General features: G+C 45.0%; 1 protein-coding gene across 3 annotated transcripts in view; it reads right to left on the bottom strand.

Moving 5' to 3' along the window:
* LOC121328527 (membrane-associated guanylate kinase, WW and PDZ domain-containing protein 3-like) overlaps positions 1-17,337 on the bottom strand; it is a 30,931-nt gene that overhangs the window by 10,486 nt on the left and 3,108 nt on the right. For 2 of the 3 annotated variants that reach the window (XM_041273230.1, XM_041273228.1), the window contains exons 4-11: positions 14,900-15,019; positions 13,778-13,954; positions 13,080-13,236; positions 12,109-12,179; positions 11,605-11,775; positions 8,302-8,629; positions 6,326-6,879; positions 5,343-5,801 (exon numbers count right to left, since the gene is read on the bottom strand). In XM_041273230.1, the coding sequence (XP_041129164.1) occupies positions 5,343-5,801; positions 6,326-6,879; positions 8,302-8,629; positions 11,605-11,775; positions 12,109-12,179; positions 13,080-13,236; positions 13,778-13,954; positions 14,900-15,019 (2,037 nt within the window). The remainder of the gene's footprint in view (positions 1-5,342; positions 5,802-6,325; positions 6,880-8,301; positions 8,630-11,604; positions 11,776-12,108; positions 12,180-13,079; positions 13,237-13,777; positions 13,955-14,899; positions 15,020-17,337) is intronic. The other variant, XM_041273229.1, reaches the window with a different exon arrangement.

Below are 17,337 nucleotides of genomic sequence, written 5' to 3'. Positions count from 1 at the left end.
AATGGAGTGATCTGGACCTCTCTCTAAATGAATGGTGTAGCTAGTCCTTTCTCTATTGAAATGAATGGAGTGATCCAAACCTCTCTCTATTTAAATGAATGGTGTGATCTAGACCTCTCTATTCAAATGGAGTGATCTAGATCTCTCTCTATTGAAATGAATGGAGTGATCCAGTCCCCTGCACTCTCTACTGAAATTAATGGTGTGATCCAGTCCTCTCTCTATTGAAATTAATGGTGTGATCCAGTCCTCTCTATTGAAATTAATGGTGTGATCCAGTCCTCTCTCAATTGAAATTAATGGTGTGATCCAGTCCTCTCTCAATTGAAATTAATGGTGTGATCCAGCCCTCTGCAATCCAGCATGATCTGTAAAGTCTCAGACACGTGTGGTTTTTCTTTTCTAAGTTTAGAATCCAGTAAGTATGTTGTGTGAATAATGCACAAGTCCCACATGTAAGGTACATTAATGGTAAAATTGCAATTTAAATTAATACAATCCTGGAGTTACAGGATAGGACTCCTGCTGTATTACTGTGATAGAGTCAGAGCTTGACTCAGTTTAGTTTCAATAACACTGATATATATATATATATATATATATATATAGGATATTATATATATAGATATATATATATATAATTATATATATACATATGTGTTATGGGATGGGTGTATGACACACACACTTTTAATAAAGAAGCATTTGAATCTAGCTTTTCGCTCCACTTCCACCCAGAGGATGGATGACCAAAAATGAATCTCAACGCAGCATCTGATTCTCTCGCTTTACTTCCCGCGCACGCCATCTGCCATCTCCAGTGTATATCCTTTTAAAAATTCACAGAATCGCAAGCAGTGCACACTTCAGACGCATAAACAGGCAGGGGGGGGGGGGGGGGAGGATTGGATATCAATGCATAGGGCTGTTATTTTTGCATTTTTTTTTTTTTTTTTTTTTTTTTAACAGAAATAGTTAGCCTGATGCAGCTGGGGTCTTTTTCGTTGAAGATGTTTTTAAAGAAAATCAGGCAGCTCTATGCGGTATAACTGACAGCGCAATGGTGAAAATGAAGATGAAATACAACCTGTCTCTCTGCTTGCCTAACAGCATGATCTTCTCTGCTGTTGTAAGATCAATATTTGCGCTCCCATTCTAGCATAGGGCAGCTTTTGTAAGCGTCTTTGACCTATTTCCCAACAGGCAGCGTCAATAATGTGTTTCAGAGTGGGGGGAGGGGGGATGCTCTGTGTGCCCCGAACTGCAACGATCGTTACTCTAACGAGGCTCATTCACGCGATAATTACCCTATCAGATGCTGTACTGCTGTAGTGCCTGCCTGGGATTCTGTGTTGCAAAAACAAACGCTTATGTAAGTCTACTAAAGCACAGGAAAGCATTGTAAAGCACAGAGAGGTCTGGTAAAGCATAGGGAAGCATTGTAAAGCACAGAGAGGTCTGGTAAAGCACAGGGAAGCATTGTAAAGCACAGAGAGGTCTGGTAAAGCATAGGAAAGCATTGTAAAGCACAGAGAGGTCTGGTAAAGCATAGGAAAGCATTGTAAAGCACAGAGAGGTCTGGTAAAGCATAGGGAAGCATTGTAAAGCACAGAGAGGTCTGGTAAAGCACATTAAAAAACAAACCATGTTAAACAAACTCTTATAAAAGTTTTCCTCAGTAAAAGCACAGCACGGTGTGATAAAGCTGTACCATGCTTTAACTGCTAGGATTTTACTCGTGGTCTGTCTGGAGGTGTCGTAAAACACAGCAGAAGGAAAAAAAAAACAGTGTGACAAAGTTAAAGGTTTCTTTCCAGCAACAAAAGATTTCACCTCTCAGCCGCGTTTCGTTAAACATTCACTCTGGAAACAACAACAAACCTGCTTCAACCAGCAGCCAGATTATTAGATGAACTCACATCACCTCAAACTCAACCTCTCCAAGCCAGACCTCCCCCCCCGCTGATCTCTCTATCTCTATGCCACCAGCCTCTCTCCCTCCTCGTCCACCCTCGACCCCATCTTCTCCCCCTCTCAGCACATCTCTCCTCTGGCAAGCTCCTGTCGCTTCTTCCTCAGCAACATACACAGAATTCGACCTTTCCTCACCGACTACTTCACATGGTACTGTCCCGCCTTGACTACTGCAACTCCCTCCTGGCCGGCCTCCCTGCCTCTGCTACCCGTCCGCTCTAGCTCACCCAAAACTCTGCTGCCCGCCTTGTCTTTTCCCTTCCTTGTTTCTCCCAGGCTACACCGCTGCTCCACTCTCTGCACTGGCTCTCTATCGCTGCTTGCATCCAATTCAGAACTCTTGTACTCTCCTATCGCTGTCTTCACCTTTCTGCTCCCTCCTACCTCCAGACTGCCATTTCTCCCTATACCCCCTCTCGCCCCCTCCGCTCCTCCACCACCCGCGGATTAGCTGTACCCCTCCTCTCCGCTGCCCTGCTCCCAGAGTCCGCTCCTTCTCCACCCTCGCCCCTCAGTGGTGGAGCGACCGGCCCGTGGATATCAGGACTGCTCAGTCCTTGACCACCTTCCAGCATCAGAACCTCACAGCTCTCCACTATACTGGACTGTAAGGTAGCCAATTCTACCAGGACTGGCATCATCTTGGACCTGCACTGAACTGCTCCATACCTTGCTGTAGAGCTGCGTGCTCTCACTGGACTTTACTAATATTTTTAATATAACTGCTCTTGCATGTAATTATTTACTGTATTCTTTATTTTTTGTTTTTCCCTGAATTTGCTCTTTTTACTGATTTGACTGTATTTTATAACAGCTCTTATCAGTAACATGAAATTTTGTAACAACTAAGTCGCCCTGAATAAGGGCGTCTGCTAAGAATAATAATAATAATAATAATAATAATAATAATAATGATAATAATAATAACAACAACAACAATAATAATAATAAAATCACTGTGCTGGAAAGTCCAGACAGGGTTACAGGAGAGGCTTTGCAATGCATTCTCTTACCTCTTATTACACTAGCAACATTATCACTGGACCTTTTAAAAGTGGGTTTAAAACACAAAACTTGAGCTTTTGATTATTAATAAATAATAATAATAATAATAATAATAATAATAATATAATAATAATAATAATGGTAGAAAAAGGAGGTTCATTTTATAGAAAAATAGAGATACAATATATATATATAAAATATATATATATATATATATATAGATATATTAGTATAATATATAAAACATTTCAGAAAATATATATCAAAAAAATATATTAAATTATATTGTATATTTTATATATATATAAATATACATATACACACACCAAAAATATTTTCATGAAGTATATATACACAAGTCAAAATATCCATTAGATAGATACATTCATAAATCAATATCTATATATAGATATGAAGATATATAGAAAGAGAACAGTGTTAATAAATCCTCACGCTTGAAATCCTTCACAGTTGTAAACGCCGACTGCAGCCTCTCCAGCATGACTTCAGAAACGAAAGCCAACTCTCATGCCTACTTTCTCCCCTTCCTCTCTCTCTCTCTCTGCTGCTGCTGCTGTTGCTGTTATTTTAAATCCTAAATCACGACTTTACTGAAGACCCAATTCTACTAATCTAGAGAGCACAACATCCCAGCTCTCTGTGAGATTCAGAGAGAGAGAGAGAGAGAGAGAGAGAGAGAGAGAGAGAGAGAGAGAGAGAGAGAGAGAGAAGGGGGAGGCAGGCAGGGAGAGAGCAACTGAGGGAAAGAGAGGGGGGGAGGGGGAGAGAGGGTGAGCCGGGAGCCGAGTGAAAGTGTTTAACTGATTGGTTGCTAGGTTGAGAGCTGCGTAGCCCTTGTAAAAATGTACCCATGCTTTTCCTATGGTAATGCTATGCAGTTACCATAGTTCAGCTTGGTTTTCCATGTTTTTTTTAATATGCTTTACCACACCTCTCTCTGCTTTACAAGGCTTCCCTATGCTTTACTTGACCTCTCTGTGCTTTACAATGTTTCCCTGTGGTTTACCAGACCTCTCTGTGATTTACAATGCTTCCCTATGGTTTACCAGACCTCTCTGTGCTTTACAATGCTTCCCTATGCTTTACCAGACCTCTCTGTGCTTTACAATGCTTCCCTATACTTTACCAGACCTCTCTGTGCTTTACAATGCTTCCCTATGCTTTACCAGACCTCTCTGTGCTTTACAATGCTTCCCTATGCTTTACCAGACCTCTGTGCTTTACAATGCTTCCCTATGCTTTACCAGACCTCTCTGTGCTTTACAATGCTTCCCTGTGCTTTACCAGACCTCTCTGTGCTTTACAATGCTTCCCTATGCTTTACCAGACCTCTCTGTGCTTTACAATGCTTCCCTATGCTTTACCAGACCTCTCTGTGCTTTACAATGCTTCCCTATGCTTTACTTGACCTCTGTGCTTTACAATGTTTCCCTGTGGTTTACCAGACCTCTCTGTGATTTACAATGCTTCCCTATGCTTTACCAGACCTCTCTGTGCTTTACAATGCTTCCCTATGCTTTACCAGACCTCTCTGTGCTTTACAATGCTTCCCTATGCTTTACCAGACCTCTCTGTGCTTTACAATGCTTCCCTATGCTTTACCATACCTCTCTGTGCTTTACAATGCTTCCCTATGCTTTACCAGACCTCTCTGTGCTTTACAATGCTTCCCTATGCTTTACCAGACCTCTCTGTGCTTTACAATGCTTCCCTATGCTTTACCAGACCTCTGTGCTTTACAATGCTTCCCTATGCTTTACCAGACCTCTCTGTGCTTTACAATGCTTCCCTATACTTTACCAGACCTCTCTGTGCTTTACAATGCTTCCCTATGCTTTACCAGACCTTTCTGTGATTTACAATGCTTCCCTATGCTTCCACTGTGCTGTTTGCCACTTTGCTGTGCTTTGCTCTAGGGGGTTGTTACTCCGTGTGTACTGCACTGCAGTTCAATGCAGGTCTCAACGTCAGTTCAAGGTCACTGAAACTCAGTCAGGAGAAGCAGAGCAAGAAAGGAGGAGGCGGCTTATCTGACATATCCCATAATGAGCAGGGAAGCAAAACAGAGACCCAAGAGAAAGAGCAAAACCTCAAACTTTCTCTAACCACTGAGCTCCTCAAACCCACTGCCTTCCACACTGCAGCTCAGCGCTTTCTTTATCTAACCACTGAGCTCCTCAAACCTACTGCCTTCCACACTGCAGCCCAGCGCTTTCTTTATCTAACCACTGAGCTCCTCAAACCCACTGCCTTCCACACTGCAGCCCAGCGCTTTCTTTCTCTAACCACTGAGCTGCTCAAACCCACTTTTTCTTTTTTCAATGATATGATGCGGTTCTCACCTTTGCCGTCACGCTCCGTCACGAACACAAACCCGAACCCCTCGTCCGGGCGCCTCCTCAGCTCCAACTCCACGCCTCGCGGGGACGCCTCCCGGGGATCAGGGGTCACGGCTTCCTGTCCCGGCTCTGCACTTCCTGTGAATGCCCCCACATTCAGCCAGTCGCGGGGCTCCAGGGTCAAAGTCATAGGAACCGGTTCCAGAAAGCTGGTGCTCTTCACAAGGTCCTTCTTGAACCCCAGCGCGGGTTCTGGTACCGGAGGCCGCTTGTCCAGGCTGTCAGGCTGCTCAGAGACGCCCTGCTGGTTCGGTTCTGGTGAATTTCCACTGGATCCCATGCTGTTTGAACCCTGACCGGGGTCTTTGTAGCTGGGGGTCCCAGGCACTGACAGCTGGTTTGGAGAGGTTGGGAACTGGTTTAACTGGGACGAGCCTGGAGAGAGAGGGGATCGGAGAGAAGCTGTTGGGGGTGGGGGGAGGGAAAGAGAACATGAAACCGTTTGCAGTTTTGCAAGAATAATAATAATAATAATAATATCTTTATTTTTATATAGCGTCTTTCATAGTGGACCACCATCACCAAGCGCTTTCCAGAGGCAGGCTGTGAACTGTGCATTATATGCAGAGTCACTTACAATAGGGCACTGATTTAACATTTCATCTGCAGGACGGAGCACAAGGAGGTGAAGTGACTTGCTCAGGGTCACACACAGTAAGTCAGTCAGTGGCAGAGGTGGGATTTGAACCGGTGACCTTCTGGTTACAAGCCCTGGACTTTAACCATTGGACTGCACTGCCTCCTTGGAAATATGATTGCAGAGTGGTTTACTCCACTCCTGGTTTCACTAGGAGTTTAGTAATAAGACACACTGGGGCTGATCAAGCTGGTAGTAAAACCTGGACTGGGTGACACTGCTGTGCAGCAGGAATCTTATTCCCATCCTGATTTGTGCCCTCCTCCCGCTGCCCCTCCTCCCCCCTTACCCTCTCTATACACCAGCAGCACGACATCCCCTTGCCTGATGTGCTCCTGCAGCACCTTCTCCAGCTGTGGGAAGCTCAGACTCTGCACGTTGGCCCCGTTCACCTTCACGATGGCGTCTCCCGCCTCCAGGGCCGGGCACTGCCTCCTGTCCAGCACTCTCTTCACCACGGCCAGCCCGCCCCCGGGCCCGCCCCCTCCTACCGTGAACCCCGCCCCCTGCTCACTGCGCCCAACTGGCACCGGGATGTACTCCCCACCCACTTCCGGAACCGTAGTCTGGGCAGCCGAGACCTGATTGCCGTTGCCCGGGTAACCCCGGAACCCGCAGTCCGTTCTGTGTTCCGCTTCTGTTGTTGGATGCAAGTAAGGTACCGGCTGCTGTTTTAATGCCCCACAATCTGTTCTTGAGGCTGGGGCTGCTCCTGCAGTCCCTCCCCCTCCTGTTTCTGGTTTGAACGGGATTGGGTTAATGAGATTCAGGTTGGGTTTGCTGCTATTCTTGTCGAATCCAGGCAGTGCCGAGTTGTTGTTGACGTTGTGCATTGCTGCAGCCCTATTGGGAGGAAAAACAAACCAAAGGTGACTTTAGAAGGGACACAAGTTGAGAGAGGTGTTACGTTGTCGTTGCATATTATTATTATTACCTGTTAAGCTTTGAAAATTTGAAAGAAAAAGGGGAGACCCTCGGGGACCCCTGTGCTCCCCTGACTGTGTGACTCCCCCCTGCATGCCACATGGCCGTGCCTTTACCAGGGGACACCCTCGGGTGGGCTACCCCATTTTCAAATACACCTTGAATTTGCACATCGAATGCATTGTAATGCAAGGTAATGCATGCAAGCAAACAGCCAAACTAGTGTTTATTCAATTTGTCATTAAAACGATTGCAACAATCCAACTGTGTCGTGAAGCTAAAACTGTTTGGAAAGGCAAGGTGCTGTATAATTCATGCCTACCAGTTTCATTCAGCTCCTGAAACTCGCACTAGCCTTTTCAAAGAGCTGATCACTTTAAATAATATCATTAAATGAAATTAGTTCTGAAACGCCGGACTGTGAGTTTTAAGCTCTGTTAGCCGTGTGAATATATGTATATATATATATTTTTTTTAAAGCATGTTAATGTTTCCCCTTGAAAGTCAGGTGAAAGTCAAACCCTGTGCACAAACACAACCACCGGCGCAATAAATAACAAACTGACTTCATTACTTCTGTTCAGAATAGGAACTGGTCCTTATAAAACAACACTCAATCATCTTCAAACTCCCACAGTATCGACAGTACAGAAACTTAGTCATGAGCTGAAATGCTGGTCTGCCTGACTCAGCCTCTTCTAGTTTCAATAACACTGATGAAGGCACTAGAGCCCAAACGCTGGTCTGCTTGACTCGGTTTAGTTTCAATAACAGTGATGAAGGCACTAGAGCCCAAATGCTGGTCTGCTTGACTCAGTCTCTTCTAGTTTCAATAACACTGATGAAGGCACTAGAGCCCAAACGCTGGTCTGCTTGACTCGGTTTAGTTTCAATAACAGTGATGAAGGCACTAGAGCCCAAATGCTGGTCTGCTTGACTCAGCCTCTTCTAGTTTCAATAACACTGATGAAGGCACTAGAGCCCAAACACTGGTCTGCTTGACTCAGTTTAGTTTCAGTAAGACTGATAAAGGAACTGGAGCCCAAACGCTGGTCTGCTTGACTCAGTTTAGTTTCAGTAAGACTGATAAAGGAACTGGAGCCCAAACGCTGGTCTGCTTGACTCGGTTTAGTTTCAATAACAGTGATGAAGGCATTAGAGCCCAAACGCTGGTCTGCTTGACTCAGTCTCTTCCAGTTTCAATAACAGTGATGAAGGCACTAGAGCCCAAATGCTGGTCTGCTTGACTCGGTATCTTCTAGTTTCAGCTCTGTCACACTGACGAATGAAAGCACTGGAGTCCAGATGCCCGTGTGCTTTATGGTGAGATGATGATCTTACCTCTGGTTGCGTATTGAAGAGAGATCAAGGGCGCTGTGGGAAGCCGGCAGGCGGTTGATGGCTAAGTTGGGCGACAGCTGGTTTCCGTTCGGGCTGCTGGCATCCTGCACTCCATTGGTGTTGCCGGCCTCGTCCTGTGGGGGTTCGCTGATCACCGCGGAGTCAACTTTGAGCTTGGGGCAGCCGTCTGGATTATATAGCATGGGGTACCCCCTTCTTAGAACGAGATCAACACTGTGATTGGCGGGCACAGACTTGAGCATTTCTACTGCCCCCTTGTGGGACATTCCCAGAACGCAGGTGTCATTGACAAAGACCAGGATATCAGCTGTGGGGAAGCAGGGAATAGTACAGAGGTTACACTGAGCAGGGTTAGAAACACCAGCCCTACTGCTGCACCCAGTCCTGGGGTTCAGAGCTCCCCTCGATGAAGTCTATTATCATTATTATTGTTATTATTATTATTATTATTATTATTATTATTATTATTATTGATTATTATTTATAACCCTGCCTGGGAGCCAGGAGTTTGAGCAGGGTTAGAAACTCACACTAGCCCTGCTGCTGCTGCACCCAGTCCTGAGGTTCAGAACTCTGCTCAATGGAGTTTATTATTATTATTATTATTATTATTATTATTATTATTATTATTAATATTGAAATGATCAGGAGCCAGGAGTTTGAGCAGTGGTAAACCTTTATAGGGTTTGTTTACCATGGTTTGTTTTTTAATATGATTTACAATGCTTCTCTATACTTTACCAGACCTCTCTGTGCTTTACAATGCTTCCCTATGCTTTACCAGACCTCTCTGTGCTTTACAATGCTTCCCTATGCTTTACCATACCTCTCTGTGCTTTACAATGCTTTGTTACAATGTGCGGCGCTTTTACTGTGGAACACTTGTATAAGAGATCTGTAAGTACAGTATAGAAGTAAAGGCAGCATATCTGACCCCTGGATCCTGTCACTCAGTGCAGTTCGTTTCAACACAGCGTGCAAACAGTGGTTCGTCTTGATGGCTGATGTGAGAAGATAGACACACAGGCTGTCACAGTGCACATTATACTTGTAGCATGATACCAGGATTACCATTAATGCCTGCTGGTTTAGGGGAGAGAGATTTGAATTTAATCAGGCATTAGGACTCTAATATTTGCTGATCCCTGTCGCTTTACAAGTTCCGCAGGGCAGCCTGAGCTTCAAGTAATGAAAGGAAACATTGCTTATTCTTTATGATGTGTCTGTTCGAGCCTCTCTTATATCAGTTAATGTGTGTGGTCGACCCTGTCTCTCTTATACCAGTTAACATGTCCGGTTGACCCTGTCTCTCTTATACCAGTTAATATGGCCGGTCGACCCTGTCTCTCTTATACCAGTCAATATGGCCGGTCGACCCTGTCTCTCTTATACCAGTCAATATGGCCGGTCGACCCTGTCTCTCTTATACCAGTCAATATGGCCGGTCGACCCTGTCTCTCTTATACCAGTCAATATGTCCGGTCGACCCTGTCTCTCTTATACCAGTCAATATGTCCGGTCGACCCTGTCTCTCTTATACCAGTCAATATGTCCGGTCGACCCTGTCTCTCTTATACCAGTTAATATGTCCGGTCGACCCTGTCTCTCTTATACCAGTTAATATGTCCGGTCGACCCTGTCTCTCTTATACCAGTTAATATGTCCGGTCGACCCTGTCTCTCTTATACCAGTTAATATGTCCGGTCGACCCTGTCTCTCTTATACCAGTTAATATGTCCGGTCGACCCTGTCTCTCTTATACCAGTTAATATGTCCGGTCGACCCTGTCTCTCTTATACCAGTTAATATGTCCGGTCGACCCTGTCTCTCTTATACCAGTTAATATGGCCGGTCGACCCTGTCTCTCTTATACCAGTTAACATGCCTGTCAGGGGTAGATGTATTAAGATGAAGAAGTGTTGCAGCTGTCACCAGGGTCGCAAACAAGTCGGAAGTCTAGGGTGAAATGTACTAAGCAAGCGCAAGGCTGTTAACGACTTTTTAGGGAACGCTTTGCGGCAGCAGCTTTTCTTTGCGGTTCAAACATAGATGAATATGTATTTATGTAAAGTTAAGTTAAGGGTAAAGTAATACATTCTTAAAGTCTGTATGTATTTGTTAATAGCCCATACTGAAGCAGCAAATGTTTTCCAGCTTTAACTGACGTGATAATTTAAAATAATGCCTGCAAAAGAAACTGGTGATATAGAACAGAACAAGCTGTTGGAAAGGCTGATTGCACATTGTGGGGAATCTGAATAGAGGTATAGGGCAGTAATTTTTGAATTTAAGACTTCGATAAAGCACTATATTGGATTGCTCTCCGTTCTATCTCAGAAATGTCCAGTCTTCAAATCGTACTTAAGCTCCTGCATCCGAAAATATCCTGCCTTTTCTAAAAACTTCAATCCGTGTATACAGTCTATCATTAATCATGTAAACACAGAAAAGTCACGTTTTAAGAAAATCAGTTTTCTGATTCAGTTTTTTGAAAACGCTTTGTGATACAAACCTATCGAGTGTCTTAATCAATGTGTTTTCTGTTGTGAATTAACACAGCGGAGCAATCCTCACTGGCACGCTGCTGCCCCTAGTGGACAGAATGCGAAAGCAATAAACCAACGTGCAACGCATTAGAACAAACTGAAATAAGTCAAATCAAATCAAATTAAATCGCAGACATAATACAACACATCGCACTAAAAGCTTTTCATTTTAAAACGAATAAAAGATAAATGGCCAGATTTGCTAAATTTGTGTCCTACTTTTAAATGCTTTTACTGTGGGACACTTTTATAGGGGTTAGTTTACCACTGTTTGTCTTTTAATATGCTTTACCAGACCTCTCTGTACTTTACAATGCTTCTCTGTGCTTTACCATCCCTCTCTGTGCTTCACAATGCTTCCCTATGCTTTACCAGACCTCTCTGTGCTTTACAATGTTTCCCTGTGCTTTACCAGACCTCTCTGTGCTTTACAATGCTTCCCTTTGCTTTACCAGACCTCTGTGCTTTACAATGCTTCCCTATGCTTTACCAATCCCTCTGTGCTTTACAATGCTTCCCTATGCTTTACCATCCCTCTCTGTGCTTTACAATGCTTCCCTATGCTTTACCAAACCTCTCTGTGCTTTACAGTGCTTCCCTATGCTTTACCAGACCTCTCTGTACTGTACAATACGTACCTATGCTTTATTACACTTTGCTGTGCTTTTACTGTGGGTAAACTTGCGGGATAACAAGTTTTCTAAAGTCACTGAGAAAGACTCCAGTTTTGGGGTACCTGTGCGCAAGGCTGCGGGGCCCCCAGGGGTCACACTGTACACCTGCAGGAACTCTTGGGGCCGGCTGCCCCCCACAATGTTGAACCCAAATCCTCGGGGTCCCTTGGAAAGGCGTGTGTGGACAGAGTACCCCTTCAGCTCTGACGGCTTATCAGTGAACATAGACATCTCTGAGGAGAGATGAGAGATGAGAGAGAAGACAAAACGAGAGGAGAGGAGAGAGGAGAGGAGAGGGGAGGGGAGGAGAGGAGAGGAGATGAGAGGACACACAGAACAAGAGCATCAGTGATATACAGTGTGGCCCCATGTCTCTAAAACATAAATTACAATTACAATTCCAATTGCTTGGAAGGAATTGGGAACTGATTTTAAAAAGGAATTAGAATTGAGTCACAGGAATTGCCTGCGAGCCTGACAGCCACAGCTATGTAAAGAGCTGCTATTGAAACAGGCTGGAGGTCCTGCAGGATCTACCCCCTCCCACACCCCCCAGACTTTCTTACTCTCCATCTTGTTCAGCGTCTCCTTGGTCTGTGTTCTGGGATCCAGCCAGGTGGTTGTCTTGCTGTTGTGACTGAAAAAAATAAACATAAATCTAAACCCAAGTGGGCTTCACCATGCTTTCACTGTGCTTTATTACACTCTGCTGTGCGTTTGCTACGGGACACTCATTTATTTTTTTATTTTTAATTTAATAGTCGGCAATTGATTTTACCCCGTTTTTCTCCCAATTTGAAATGCCCAATTGCGTTTTAAGCTCAGCTCACCACTACCACCCCTGCAATGACTCGGGAGTGGCGAAGATGAACACATGCTGTCCTCCGAAGCTGTCCAGCCAACTGCTTCTTTACATACTGCAAACTCACGTGCAGCCACCTCAGAGCTACAGTGTCAGAGGACAGCTCTGGGCAGCTTACAGCAAGCCTGCAGGCGCCTGGCCGGACCACAGGGGGCGCTGGTGCACGGTAAGCCGAGGACACCCTGGCCGACCTAAGCCCTTCCTGCCCCCTGGCCGGCGCTTAGCCAATTGTGCGCTGCCCGCTGGGAGCTCCTTCCCACGGTTGGCAGTGGAATAGCCTGGACTCGAACCGGCGACCTCCAGGCTATAGGGCGCATCTTGCACTCCATGTGGAGCACCTTTACCAGATGCACCACTCGGCAGCCCTGGGACACTTTTATAAGGCTTAGATTAGCCTGGTTTGTTTATTAATATGACTTAATATGTCTCTGTGCTTTACAATGCTTCCCTATGCTTTACCAGACCTCTCTATGGTTTACAATGCTTCCCTATGCTTTACCAGACCTCTCTGTGCTTTACAATGCTTGCCTATGCTTCACCATGCTGTTTGTTACTGTGCTGTGCTGTCACTATGGAACACTTTGATAAAGGGCACTGGCATGTGATATCAGAGTATGCAGAGTGAATGCTCAGTCCAGAAAGCTGTGCTGCAGGGGGACCCCGTCGCTGTCTTACTCTATGAAGTAGGGCTCCCCGCTCTCACTGAACCCCATCTCCCAGTTCCCCGGCAGGGCGTCGCCCCCGTTCTCCAGCGCGCTGCCGTCCCCTCCGCTCGAGTCACGCGATTGGCTGGGGGACAGCGTGGGGGCAGGGTTGTTTGCCGCAGAGCCACCTGTGATTGGACAAGAAGGATTCTTAACTTCAGACACACCCTGACCCATGTTAAATAAAACAATCACTTCTGTACGTTCGAAAAGCTGAAGCAAGTTGGAATGCTTTGTAAGAACTGTTTCTGGAATGCTGTTTACAAATGGCCCAAATACTGTATTGCAGTGCTTTGGTTTGCAGTAATTGTCCTTGCTGTTCTCTGTATAGTTCACGTTCAGCTCTGTGCTGTGCTGTGCTGTTTTACACACAGCGAGATGCACCTGGCATTGCTCATTTATAACACCCCGACGTTAATGAAGAGACTGCAATGCAGTGCAGCGACTCCCTCGGAGATGCAGTATCTCCACACACCCGATGGACCCCTGGAAACGGTTCTCTCCTTTGGACCTCCATCCTAAGTCATGTGCTGTATTGTACTGTCCTGTATTGTATTGTACTGTCCTGTATTGTACTGCACTGTATTGTCTTGCACTGCACTGTATTGTCCTGTACTGTACTGTACTGCACTGTATTGTATCGTACTGTACTGTCCTGTGTTTGCTCACCGGACAGCCCCGAGTCCCCCTCCTCACTGCAGTCCTCGTCCTCTCCCACTTTCTCCAGGTTGCTCAGGGACTTGCTGCGGGTGCTATATTTCTGCAGCAGGTTGCGGTGCTCCTGGTACGAGATGGGGGGACTGTCCTCTCCGATGTGCACTGGCCGGGGGGTCCCGTAATAATTCCCTGGGGGGGGCGATACTGGAGGCTGAAGTTTGAACAGACTTCTGGCTGGTTTCACAAACCATGATTAACATGAGAAAGCCACCACAAACGTTTAACTCTTTAAGGTAAAGGGGGCGTTCTGATAGCGTCTTTTTATTTGACTGCAGGATATTTGTACACCTTTTGCATCGATATTGACAAGCTTATTAAATTACAGTGGAATGCAAGACATCAAAATGGCAAGAATAATGAAAGACTCGATCTAAGCAGAAGCACCAGGGCTAGTGTGAGTATCTAATCTCCCTCTCAATCAATCCCCCCCCCCCCCCATCTCTCTCTCTCAGCAGATTTTAATATCCAGCCTGGATCAACTTCCACTTGGAGCAGAGAGTTAAAAATCTGCTTAAAAAAAACAAGATTATTTAAATGAAAACACATAAAACACAATAAAAACAAACCAGAGAGAGAGAGAGAGAGAGATTATCCAACAGGGCGAAGGGGATTTTGTTTTTTATGGGGTTACAAAAATCCCTTGCTAGACATCATGCAATATAACACAGAAAGAATAAGAATTCTTCAAAACGAAACAGCACTGATTGAGCTTTCTTTCTACTCAGCTGAAGAAGCGCTTTTGTCCAAAATGTCCAGAATTTAAAATATTTTTTTAATCATTTGAACCTTTTGAGTTCATGCAAAAAAACCACAAAAAAAACAAACAAAAAAACCCCACTTATTTATATATGTATGAATAAACACACATACACACAAGTTTGTTTTCCTATATTTGTGGGGATTTGTCATTGACTCTTTTATTGACTTTTGATTTACTATTTCTAACTCCAGTCAGACAAAATTTCACACAGGGCGAAAGTCGACAACAAACTAAATATTTTGGCACTTTTAGACTAAAAGAAAAACTAAAAGCGAAATGCCCAGTTTGCTAGTAACACACCCCAATATCTTTACCTTTGAACTTGCCGCTCTCCAGCAGCGCACCGCTCTCTTCCAGGGAGAAGAAGTCCTGGATGCTCACAAAGTTATAATCCACCCCCGGGATCTCCCCATCCCGCAGCGGCCTGGTCGTGCCTGGGGCAGGAAACCACAACAACAAAACAAAACTTCAGCACGAACCTACAGCAGTCACACGGTGTGGAGAGAGAGAGAGAGAGAGAGAGAGAGAGAGAGAGAGAGAGAGAGAGAGAGAGAGAGAGAGAGAGAGAGAGAGAGAGAGAGAGAGAGAGAGAGAGAGAGAGAGAGAGAGAGAGGAGAGGAGAGAGAGAGAGAGAGAGAGAAGAGAGAGAGAGGAGAGGAGAGACAGGGGGTGTGGTGTTCATCTCAGTCACAAAACCTCCATTCCTCTGTCTTATAGGAGTTTACCAAGGTAATTGTGCAGCTGCTTTTTCCCACGGCTATACTTGAATTTACCAGTCTACCATAGTTTTGTTTTTTAATGTGCTTTACCAGACCTCTCTGTGCTTTACAATGCTTCCCTATGCTTTACCAGACCTCTCTGTGCTTTACAATGCTTCCCTATGCTTTACCAGACCTCTCTGTGCTTTACAATGCTTCCCTATGCTTTACAGTGCTTCCCTACAATTTACCAGACCTCTCTGTGCTTTACAATGCATCCCTATGCTTTACCAGACCTCTCTGTGCTTTACAATGCTTCCCTATGCTTTACCAGACCTCTCTGTGCTTTACAATGCTTCCCTATGCTTTATCAGACCTCTCTGTGCTTTACAATGCTTCCCTATGCTTTACCAGACCTCTCTGTGCTTTACAATGCTTCCCTATGCTTTACCAGACCTCTCTGTGCTTTACAATGCTTCCCTATGCTTTACCAGACCTCTCTGTGCTTTACAATGCTTCCCTATGCTTTATCAGACCTCTCTGTGCTTTACAATGCTTCCCCATGCTTTTCAGACCTCTCTGTGCTGTATTACACTTTGCTGTGTGTGTGTGTGTGTGTGTGTGTGTGTGTGTCTATATATATATATATATATATATATAATATATATATACATACACATACATACACACACACACAGTATCGATGCCTATGGAAAAAGTGAAACTTGCAGAGGCAGCTTAATTTCTACTGGCAAAACAAAGCAGGGGTGCTGGCTGCACCTCCTCCTGTGTCGTTCTTTTCTCCATTTCGCTTCTACTGGACTGTGAAGAATTCATCACTGCCCCCCCCACCCCCTCCTCTCTCCTCTCCTGCTACATCTGCTCCACCAGCACAGAACAGAGGGAAGTTGTTCAGACTAGAAGAGCCTCCCTTTCTCTCTCTCACTGCTCCAGCAGCACAGAGGGAGGCTGCTCAGAGAGCAGACGAGCCTCCCTTTCCTTATCTCTACCCCAACAGCACAGAGGGAGGCTGTTCAGAGAGTAGAAGAGCCTCCCTTTCTCTCTCACTGCTCCACCAGTACACAGCAGAGGGAGGCTGTTCACAGAGCAGAAGAGCCTCCCTTTCTTTCTCTCTCTCTCGCTCTGATCCAACAGCACAGAGGGAGGCTGTTCAGATGTGGATAGGATGTGACCTCTGCTTTGTACAGTTTTACAGCCCAAATCTCCTCGTAAACTGCTCTTATATATTATCAGACAAGCGAAAGGAATGTGCGTCAGTGGTTTGCAAGGGCTGGGATTGCTGGAAACTAATGGAACTTGTCACAGCAGAACAATGCAATGCATTCCGGTTGCCATGGAAGCGTACTGAAGTTCCAATAGAAGGAGTATGTTTGCTTTACCCACTGTGTGTGTGTGAGAGTGTGTGAGGTGGATATTTTTTTATTATTATTTTAAACAGATTACATTAGATTGCTACAGTAAATCACCACGCCTGAACTGACAGCCCGTCCTTGTCCACGACACCGAAAATGCTACCCTTTGAAAATGTTCCCAAAATCAAAAACCATGTTAGGGTGGGGGGGGGGGGGGGGGTTAATTTTATTTTTTAAAATGTATTTACCTGTAATTATTACTGGTATTTATTACCCAGCAATGGTTTTGCTGGGGGAGGGACCTACCTGATATAAGGTATAAAAGAGATCAGTTTGAGAAGCTCTCCGTGTGGGGTGGAGGTTAGCTCCTGACCGCTGAGGTAGCAGAGATATATGATTATTGTGTTTTCTGGCATAGATAGATAAATAGATAGATAGAGATACTTGGGAAGTCTGGTACTAGGAGGCTTGGGAGGTCCAGTGCTTGAAGAAAAGGGCGCTTGACTGACACCAAGAAGCTCAAATCCTGGCTCAGCCACTGTCTCACTGTGTGTCACTTCACCTCTCACCTCCTGAGACGTCAAACTAATGTGGTCCTATTGGAAGTGACTCTGCAGCAGCAGCAATTGTTGATGTAAATACAGTATAATCGTAAATCTCGAAAAACTACTCACTTCTAAA

The sequence above is a fragment of the Polyodon spathula genome, chromosome 16, assembly GCF_017654505.1.
Source record: "Polyodon spathula isolate WHYD16114869_AA chromosome 16, ASM1765450v1, whole genome shotgun sequence".
Taxonomy (NCBI): Eukaryota; Metazoa; Chordata; class Actinopteri; order Acipenseriformes; family Polyodontidae; genus Polyodon; species Polyodon spathula.
This window is presented reverse-complemented; position numbering and strand designations above follow the sequence as displayed.